The sequence below is a fragment of the Hypomesus nipponensis genome, chromosome 17 (genome assembly GCF_054491055.1).
Source record: "Hypomesus nipponensis isolate SF chromosome 17, ASM5449105v1, whole genome shotgun sequence".
Taxonomy (NCBI): Eukaryota; Metazoa; Chordata; class Actinopteri; order Osmeriformes; family Osmeridae; genus Hypomesus; species Hypomesus nipponensis.
The window spans coordinates 7,528,044-7,538,601 of record NC_140377.1 but is presented as its reverse complement, the minus strand read 5'-3'; the positions used below and the strand labels follow the sequence as shown (position 1 = coordinate 7,538,601).

The following is a 10,558-nucleotide window of genomic DNA, read 5'->3' as shown; positions in this document are numbered from 1 at the left end:
CATCAGAGAGTTTGTTTCTGCACTGTCTGCTCAGGTCGCCTGTGGATAAGTATGTCTGGCTAGAGATACTCTGCTCGCCACCTGACTCATCCTAAAGCTTAGGAGGTCCTGTTTAGACCAAGAATTTAGACCAAGAAGAACAATATCCAACAATATCTAACCATAGAGCATCATTCAATGCTGACCTGCTGAGCTTTTCCTTGCTGAGGCTGTCTGCTAAACCATGTTTCCCAATAGTTGTGGATCTGAGACTTCCAATTGTCAGATTATAGACGAATAATATAATTTTGTGGCAATAATCCATTGTGGTGCAAATTTTTATGGCACCACTTCAACACTGAGAAGATTAGACAAATGATGAGCTATAATGGGTCGAATGCAGAAATCACTAATCATTAAAATCCTTGCATCTGTTTAGTCATCGTCAACTGAATTGTCACAACCTGCCAAATTCTTGTGTATGACAGAACAATGGGTGTCAGCCGCCCCCAAGTGGTTCTTTAGAGAACTGCATCCTTCAACATGTAAACTCCTCCATCCCTCACTTTACTGATGGTTAGCCAGAGGAACAATGTGGATTGGAAGACTGGACAAGTGGTTCCCATCCATACTGTTAGGGGCACCTACTCAAAGAAAATGTCTTTCTTCATGTCCTACACAGATCAGCCTGTTTGTTGGTTTACCGTTATTCAGAGTATTCGTGCCATGGTGCCTGTACCCAGCTCTGTGATCCCCTGACAGGGCACGTCATGGGTATGGGCTGCCTGGCACTACAGAACCCTGGAAATCAGCTTCAATAATTCAAAGCTGAAATAAGATTGTTAATAGTGTAGCGAATTTAACAGCGATATCTCTTCATCCACACTGAGCAAGAATCCTATCATCACAGTCCAGAAAAAAGTATATCATGCAATCACTTGGATATTAAAACTGCAAGGAAGTAGTGACTGCATAATTTCCATTATGAGGTTCTACTGTACCACAAATGTTTATGCAAATAAGCTCAAAACGAGTCTGATTTTAATACAAGATGTTTTATTGATTTATATTTTTAGAAGTGCGAGTTCAGCCATTTTTCCCCTCACCACATTTTAACCTACCCATTGATTTGTGGTGAAACATGCATGTGTCTGTTGCCAAGTTTCCAGTGATCGACATGGCCCTGCAAGACTGTTCACTTCAGTGTGATTGTTTACAGCCTGAATAACGTAAACCACTTACATGAAAACACATCCACTAACTTTGGGTCATCTGACTGAGCTTCAAAAACACATTTTCCTCCCAGATAATAAAAATACATTAATAGCTTTAGATTTAGCCCTAAATGCTTACAGCAATGAATCCAGATTGCTTACATGTAAAATCAGTTGTGCTAGATTAGTGTTGGAGCTAAAACCGACTGGCAGGTAGTTATCCAGGAACAGGGTTGGAGAGCCCTGATATTAAAAAAAATCAACTGTCAAGACAGCAGACATTTCTTGTCCAGGTATAATATGAAATTAATGGCCAGTGTCTAGACGGCTGACATTTTGTCCAGACATAATATCAAATGAAAAGCTAGTGTCCAGAAGGCTGACATTTTGTCCAGACATAATATCAACTGAATGGCCGGTGTCCAGAAGGCTGACATTTTGCCCAAATATAATATGAATCCGGGGTCTCCAACCCTGTTCCTGGAGAACTACCTGCCTGTTGATTTTTGCTCCTACACTTAATAAACCTGATTCAACATTAGTCACCTGATCGACCAGCTCATTATTACAGTAATTGGTGCTCTTGCTTGCTGGACAGAAATAGCCAGCATTGTAATGCCACCATGTGGCTAAAATCAAGCACTGCATCTAGGTCAGAGAAGTGAATCAAGTCAACATTATGAATTACCAGTCAATTAAAGTCATCCAAGGTTTTAACCATAGTTTTATTTATAAGAATATAAACAGAAGGTTGCAATAAGCCTGTGTCCACAGAGGGCAGAGCATAGCACAAGACATAAAACACTAACACTGTTAAAATCATTTGACGATGACACAAAAGACAATGGCAAATACATAGCACCATTTTCATTTCAAAATCGGATGTATAAAACAAACAGCAATTTAATTTGGCATATCACATACAAGAATACTTCAAAGTAATGTCTGAATTAGCTTGTAAACACACAAAAACACATAGAAATGGTTCAATTTAGAATGTGAGTATTTACGATTGCCTTCATCAAAGAACACCAATGTGCTTTTTTGAAAAGTGACATCATTGTTAAAAAAAACAAACAGAATATGCAGTAAGAGTCATGATCTCTGCCATGGAAACAAGTCAACAACACTATGTACAAAAGGCATGTAAAAATGTCATAAATATGTCTAAAAAACCACAGACACTATGTACATCTTCGGACAGTATCGTGGCAGGACAGTTGTTCTCCAAGGGGCCCACCTGTACACGGGGTTCCAGCGGGTCTGTGGCCACAGCGCCGCAGTGTTCTGGTGAGTTCCGGGCTCTGGACAGGCCTCTCATTCTCTCTTCCTCAGGATGATGTAGATGAGGCCACTGATCAGGCACAGAGGGAAGGACACCCAGGCCAACACATAGGCATAGCCGAAGGTGGCATTTGATTCTGACTGGGGGCTCATCACGGTGTAGATGATGGCTCCACACATCACAAACAGGCCTGGGGGGGGACAAGTGTCGAGTAGAGTAAAGTAGAAAAGAGTAGAAGAAGTGGGGGTGGGAAGGGAGGAATACCAATAAGGGCACTTTTGGTGTACTCGTCATGCCAATAGAGAATTTGAATAGAAGATCGACGTGGCGGTATTGGTTTTGTGTCCATGAGCATCTAATGACAGCAGCTTCACTCTTTCCTAAATATACAGCCTGACACTGAGGCTTCCATTTACAACATCTGCTGAGGGTGTGATCTGCCTCGCTATGTGCCTGCATGATCTTCTGCCTTACTGCTTTGCCTGCCTGCATATATGTCTGTTCATCTGCCTGCTTATCAAAACAATCTACTCTGCTGGTGTGTGTGTGTGCGCGCGCGTGTGCGTGTGCGCGCCTGTCTGATTCGGTACTTACTGGCCAGGATCTGGAAGACCGCGGTTAGGAAGAAGCGGCCATCCTTGACCAGGTTGAAGAGTTGGAATATGAAGGCCACGAGGGAGAAGAAACAGAACAGCACAGAGAGGATCATGAGGGCCTGCACAGCCTGGAGCCAGTCTGCCAGAGGTGGAGGGAAGGAGGGAGCGAGGGAGGGAGGGAGAGAAGAGAGACGTATTAGCACCAGACCAAACATTCAGATTAGACCCACAGCAGTGGTGACTGTGATGGGGATTACTGGCAATGGTGACAGTAACAGTGAGGCTTTTCCACAAACCTTCGTTGCTGGTGGGCTTGCAGTGGTACCCCCCGTTGTTTGTGTGACAGTCATACCACAGATCCTTGCTACTTGTACCAACAGTCCAGGCCTAAATCCCAACATTACAGAAAAAATAAATAATAATAGCACCCGCAGATTAACCATGCACCTGGAATTCAACATTACATTTAACTACACGCCCAACAGACATCATATCGGAGGTGTTATACTCACATTGACAGCTGTTGATACTAAGAGGAGGATCAGGATGATAAGGTGCAAGATAAGCACACCGGCAAGGATTTGACGCATTTTCAGGTAGATCTAGTAATATCGATGAAAAACAGTCAAGCCATTTATAATACATCTCACAACCCAAGAATGTTCATTTTCACACCAGGTGGCGCAATATCTTCCCCTCGGCTCACCACAATGTTTACTTCAGATCGGAAAGTATCCTCTTACATGCATGCATAAAAGCATGGGGATTGACTTTACACTCAAAAAACGTACGTTTTGCAATAACCTTCCCGCAATCTTTTAACCAAATAATTTCAATTGCTTTTAAGAGAATGCTGCATAGTAAAATATCTAATGTAATCTAAGGAGATAATATGCAGATGATCCAACATAAAAATATATATATAAATGCAAAAGTATATAAAGAGTTAAGTCGAGACCAAAGCTCGAGATAAAGAACTAACTTCATCATAAGTTCATCATAAGTTAATACAAGAGTGAAAACAACTCTGCATCTGTAAAACAAACATTCCAGGCTATCTATGTGCTGAGCATTAACCGTTAAGATACGTTTATTCTAAGCACACGTGAGTTACTAGGAAAATACAGAAATACGAAAAATTCAGTCTGAAGAAAATGTACAGGTTCGTCTCATTAAATGAATTATTATCGAACTGTTCTCATTTGATATTTAAATTGACGCTAAGATAAAAATAAATTAAATAAAATACACTTCGTGAATCAAGTAGCCTACATCAAATCCGTAAGTGGAAAGAGTACAATAATAAAATCAAATAAAACATACTGTAAAGGAATAAGAAAAACATTTAACAATATTCCAACTTACAAAAAAGGCAAGATGGGATGTTTTCTGTAAGAAGTCGCGAGTGAAGAGTAGAAGAACTTCAGCAAAGATCCCGCTCTTGATTCTCTAACTACGGAGCCACTATTCCAGATGTGGCACCCCCGAGTTTTTTTTCTCCTTACGCGAGAACACCGCCCTGCAAGCGTCGCTACGTCACCAATGGGCTCGTTCAAAAACTATTTGGTTTACTTAGAGGCCTCTCTAAATGTCTCCTACTCTGTGCTATTTTGTTAGGGAGGGAATTGTTGAGAATGACATTGCTAGAATATTAAATTAATGGCTAAAATTAAATTTCTATAATTCAATGCTGCTGGTTAAATTTGGCCGGGATGCTTTTTTCCCGTGTTCCACCCTTTGGAATGTAACTCATTTCCCACCTGCTGATCAACATCAAGATCTTGAATTTGTGCGACTTTCTTTCTCAAGAGCACACTTTTACTGTCCCAATCTGTACACACATGTAGTCAAAAGTCCTAACTGTTTTAGCTACTGCATCCTTTAGGAAGCAGTATACTGTACCAGATGGTTGAATGTGGCTGGATGCCTCCACTAACTCACTGAACTGAACACACTGAGTAACATAAAAAACAAACAAATGTCCGATGTTTTCTGTCCACACAGCCTATATGTGTGATTGTGTGTGTAGGAGCGTGGGGGTATGGGTACGAGTGCGCGAGTGTGTGAGAACAGACCAGCCCTCCGGAGGCCTCTGTGGTATGTCCAGAATGTTGGTGAGTGAAACAGGCCTTGTGTTTACTTCTGCGTCTGGACAGACTGGTAGATGCACCGGCCTATGCCAAGTGTGTGTGTGTGTGAGGTCGAGGAGAAGGGGGTGAGTCAGAATCAGCTGTATACTAAAATATCCCTCGATTTGTGAAACAACCAAGGTTCCAGGGTTATAAGGTTAAGCACCAGTGATATCACGTTGGCGGGCATGACCACATCATCACTGGGGCCTTTCATCTACCCTACTTCCTGTGGTTTCAACCCATTTCCACAGCAGTGTCAGGCTGCGTACCAAACAAGAACCCAAACAAACACACCAACACAACAGAGCAGCCAAAAGGCATTCTCCTCCAGCCTCCAGCATGTGGGTCCAAAGAGTGGAGATCATCATCAATTCCTGCTGTTTGTGGCCGGTGCCCAGAACGCCGCATATCTCTCCCACCCTGCCTTCCTGTCCGGCCTGCCAGGTGGATTCCTGCGGCGTGTGTTTGTAAACACTCCGGAGGAGGAGCGGTGCTTGTGAGGCGGGGAGTCGGAGAGGGCACTGGTGAGTGGGCCGGCAGGGCCAGCCCCATGCTGAGGTGAGACTGCAGAGTTTTGACAGGCCACTGAGCCAGCCCCACCAGGCTGGGAAGCCGGCTCTGAGCAGGCGGGAGCTGGAGCAGGTGCTGGTGGTGGCTATAAATGTCACTGTGGTCTAGTCTAGCACTGGGCTGTGGTCTGACCCTGACACCTACTCCCTGCTGTCCTGTTGGTACTTAGTTAGCTCTGGAACACAACCTACCAAGACAGAAATATCTTGACTGAAGTTTGAAGGCAGCAACAAATGAACGCATTTTTTGGATGAACGTGTTAACGAGTATTCAGACACAAATGGATTGACGACATACGAGTTTGAAGGCATGCGACTTTGTGAGTCAGAGACGACTTGTTTGAATTTGTCATTGCGACGGGGCACATATCGTTTGACGTTTCAGTGTGCCAACTTAAGCGTTTCCGTGTGTCGATGCAATCGGTGACGCTGAAGAGGCCCTATGGTTGGTGGTACTGGCGATGTGTGTTTTCTATCAGTGCCTGCATCCCGTTATGCCGGTCTATTAGACCACAAAGTCTGGTCCCAATTACTCTCCACGGCCAGGAGAAAACCGAGGCGTGACCTCACAGTGTCACAACCTAAATGACTGATTCCACTGGAAGCCTTCCTCGCAAACGCACTCGCGTTAGTCCCCACAAACCGTCAAAAAGCAGTGCTCCTCTCTTTCAAAAGTGGGAAATCACAAAAGACAACAGACTTGAGCAGATGGCCACTAATAACTCTGTAGACGGGGAGGGTTGTGGTGGGGGCAACGTCAAATTGTCATGACCCAAACACGCCCACTTCATAAAGGAATTTATTAGCACAGCTGGGGCACATCGGATGAAGCAACAGGCTGCCTAGCTATGCTTGTTGCTTCGTATCTGCTCAAGAAGCGGGGTATAAAGAGTCAGGGAGAGCGAGAAAGAGAGAAGGAAAGAATGGTGCCCAGATCATGCAATCACATGTGCACAAGTCCTCTCAGACTCCTCTCTTTGAACTACTCATGCAGATCCATATGCTGAAGGCAGCGCACCTCCTTAAATCAGTTCCAGATTAGCTGCTGCTTGAAGCTCAAATATTCACTCGATCTCAACAGCACACTCTCACCAATGACTAATTAGTCTGAGAGATGGGACGTCTGTTTGGCTTCAATGCTGTCAGGAAACAGGAAGCAACAAACTCTTTTTCAAATATGAACCCGACAGAGAGGTTACAGGTGAAACCGTCACGCCCTGGTGTTTGTGGGGGGATCATGGATGGGATCGGGGCATGACCCAGTACCAAACCGCCTGCTAAGATGTGACTCAGTCTGGTGTCCCGACCCAGCAGCCTGCTTCACTGCCCTGGTCTCCAGCAGGAAGGTCTGATCTGATGATGGGTGTAAAGGCATGCAGGGTCGGGCCTCCTCAGGAGGATTGACGGGGATTGATTTTGGGCACGGGCCTCGTCTGGATGACTGGAGTACTGCTTGATGGGACAGCTGGACTGGGAGTTCCACATAATGGGGAGGAGGGGTGGAGAGGTGAAGGGGAAAATGGGAAGGGAGGAGGGGAGGAGAGGACTTGTCATGTCTTCTGCTCCTTCAACCCTGGACCTGGCTGCCAAAACAAGAGGAAACAGTGCAGCTTCGAAGGCAGCCTGGCCCACAGTCAACCGGAGAAGCCACACCGCGGAGGGTGGGACCAGACAGACAGGCATGATGTCATTTCACTGGGTGTCTTAAGAGTTCCCAAAGCTGCAGAAGATTAAAGGGTGATGAGGGAAGCATTGTGAAAGCCGAGGGGTTGAGTTAGAAATCCTCCCCCCTCTGGTGATGTGGTTAGGCTGGGGTGTTTGGTTTGGAGAAGTCCCTCCAAGTCTCTATCAGGCCCCAACTCTTTTTTCCATCAACTAGGACTTCATGTTTCTCCAACTTTCTCTGCTTTCCAGGATGTCCATGGTTCCTTCCTCGAGGAGCCTGCTCCTTGGGGATTGATACAGCTTCGCTGCGCTGTCTTGAGTGTTTGTGTTTCGCTACTTAGTGACTATCAGATAACACCCCACAGACATGGGGGTGGGGAGGGGCTGGGGAGAGCAGAGGAGGGGTCACCCACAACACAGTCCGACCCGCAGCGAGAGGCCTGCACACTTTACACAGCTGTGTTGGAACACTGTTCCAACAGAGAGACTGAGATTGTTAAGACAAACGTATAAAGGGGCAAACACGCAAGGTGCAAACAGGCAAGATGCACCCATAAACAGGACTGACATCGCGTGCTTTACACAAGGCGCGTAGCCTCTACACACCTCGCATTCTGTGTGCGGTTTATCTTTAGCGATGGGTCGTGTAAGCTAGCCAGCCTCCCCACGGCCTCGAGTGTTCGTGAGGGGAACGACAGGCAGGTCCATGCCCACTCATGGAAGACAGGATCAAATCCAAGGGCTTCTGGTGAGCATGCCCCGTCCCGGCTCTCCCAGGTTAAACGCCGATGCTCCAGACTCACCCGTGACCATGCAGGAGAGCCCCATCGGCCGGGTGTTCCATCAGATAAGGCCGAGCCTAGATATCTGAGAGGGGGGGGGGAGGGCTCAACTCCTTCCCCCTTTACATCCACTCTCCACCCCTGGAGCCTGCCCCTCCCTGAGCAGCAACAACAACCAAATAAATCACAGACATACGCTGTGACGGACTCCAGATCCTGGCACCCCAGTGATCCCGAACATGTGCTAATCATTAGCTCCTGGCTTCCTGTTTGAGACGATGTCATCAGCACATACATCCCTACGGCCTGGGCCAGCAGACTCTCTCTGCTGGTTGGAGTCAGGGTGAGGGTGGCCTCAGGGACTGGGGATGAAGCAACAGAAAGTGATGAAAGAATCCCATTTCTGTGGGCCTGGCTCTGCCGTTTGCACAGACGGCTCTTTCTCTGGGCGGGGTTTGCGTGCCGAGTTGCTTCAGACACATTCTTCGATTGGCATCGTGCAGACGTGGAGGTCTTCGTCTGAAAGAATATTCAAAGGCTGAACTTTGATTCACTCTTGAATGTTCAACTGGAAGTCCTCGTTTCACGTGCGGCTGGGGGGTTGGTTTGTTGTTGAAGCATTACAAGTACACACATAAAAGAGCCCTCTGCAATGTGCTGCCTTGAACCGCACAGCTGTTAAAGTCTCTGTGTCGTACTCCCAACGCAGAAACAAAGAATTTCGCAGATTATTGGAATTTCAAATCCTCCCCCAGCTCATCCCTAGTTCCTCCCTACCACGTCCAGGCCACGAATCCACACCCAACGCCCTGAGCAGCTAACATTGCAGGGATGCTAGTGTGCTTCCCCAAGCAGCTACCAGAGGAGTCTTCTGCCTGCCAAGTTCCTACAGAGGTGAGATGCCAGGCCAGTGCTCTCTGAATGTTGCCAATACTGACAGCCAGTTCTACCTGGGGGGATAAGAGGCTGATTATGACCAGCTATTACTGTTAGCTAGCATGGCATCCATTAGCGATAACAACCCTCTAATGCTTCACAGAGCTGCCACCAGGGTCGGAGGTCGCGAGAGGTCAGAACGTAGCAAACCCACCCCCAAGCTGTACTCTTGAAAGGGCGAACATTATGTTTATTTTAGCACTAGCTAAAATAATGGCTGGCTTGATGTTTTTGTTGGTAATGCAGTCAAACAAAAATGTCGAGTGTTAGCCGCGTTTCTGTCTTGCAGTAGGTCAGGCCGTCTTCAATAGCAGCAGATGACGGATAAATCAAAAGAACGACTTCTGACAGGAAAGCCCTATCTTACTTATCGGGAAACAGAGGAACAATCCTGCTTGTGATGCCGTGGCGTGCTATGCTAACATAACCCTCACCGCTATCTCCTTTGTGATCGGGGGTCACCGGTGGACTTTATGACTCACTCCTCCGCAGACATACGACACCGAGAGGACGCGATGGAATCTCCAGCCTCTGGGGCGTTTGGTTTTTCCCGGTCAGTGTGTTTGTGGAGGGGGGGGTGGGATGACTCCCTGGCTGCGGCTGGGTCAGGGGATCCACGCGTGATGTGCCAGCTGGGAAGAGCCCGGGCATGGCCGAGGCCCAGCGGTGGAGAAGGGAGGCTGGTGTGGTAGATGAATGCCTCGTGCCCAGTTTGCTTGTCCATCTGCAGCCCGCCCCCGGCGCTGTCAGTCACGCGAGGGAGGGAAGGAGAAGGATCATGAAACCCACACGCACGCACGCGAGCGAGCGACAGGCACGGACAATGTACGCACACACTCATAGCGGTGGCACTCGCTCACGCGTGTGCACAGTCGAAGGAAAAGACACAGAATAAGACTCGGTTTTCGCATTTTTGCTGGAGAGGTTGGGGTGTATTGTCATGTGTTATGCATTCCAGATGAGCCCCTGGCCCGTTTGCCCACCCTGGTGAGTCTGTCTCCAAACATGTGTTTCTCGCCGTAATGTGTTTCGCCCTTTCATGACTAAAGATGGGCGCGGCTTTAAACAAACAGTGCAGTTCGAGTAAATAGCTGTGCGTTTTCAACCGTCCTACATCTCTCTCACTGGGTGAGATCTCTCTCTCTCTCTCTCTCTCTCTCTCTCTCTCTGTGTCTCTCTCTGTGTCTCTCTCTGTGTCTCTCTCTGTGTCTCTCTCTCTCTCTCTCTCTCTCTCTCTCTCTCTCTCTCTCTCTCTCTCTCTCTCTCTCTCTCTCTCTCGGAACATCAGACTGAAAAAAAGCCTAGTGTGAGAAACTATGCATAAACTAAAGCAGAGTGCGAGAGAGGTGGGATCCAGCCCTCCACCAAGACAGCGAGCTGAGGTTTAGTATGTGCAAGCG

General features: G+C 47.1%; 1 protein-coding gene across 1 annotated transcript; it reads right to left on the bottom strand.

Annotated features, from left to right (window-relative positions):
- Positions 1-1,899: 1,899 nt before the first annotated feature.
- Positions 1,900-4,593, bottom strand: pmp22a (peripheral myelin protein 22a). Its single transcript, XM_084677892.1, has 5 exons — positions 4,440-4,593; positions 3,587-3,676; positions 3,371-3,461; positions 3,073-3,213; positions 1,900-2,668 (listed from the first exon to the last, which is right to left on the bottom strand). Exons 2-5 carry the CDS (start codon positions 3,662-3,664, stop codon positions 2,511-2,513), a joined length of 468 nt encoding a protein of 155 aa, XP_084534018.1. The 5' UTR covers positions 3,665-3,676; positions 4,440-4,593; the 3' UTR covers positions 1,900-2,510.
- Positions 4,594-10,558: the final 5,965 nt, after the last annotated feature.

Bases quoted from the DNA above. Each gene is read 5' to 3' on its own strand.
- pmp22a (XM_084677892.1), bottom strand. From the start codon at position 3,664: ATGCGTCAAATCCTTGCCGGTGTGCTTATCTTGCACCTTATCATCCTG. The intron at 3,462-3,586 runs GTGAGTATAACA...GTTGGGATTTAG, and splicing joins TAGTATCAACAGCTGTCAAT to GCCTGGACTGTTGGTACAAG. The intron at 2,669-3,072 runs GTAAGTACCGAA...GTCCCCCCCCAG, and splicing joins GGTCTTCCAGATCCTGGCCA to GCCTGTTTGTGATGTGTGGA.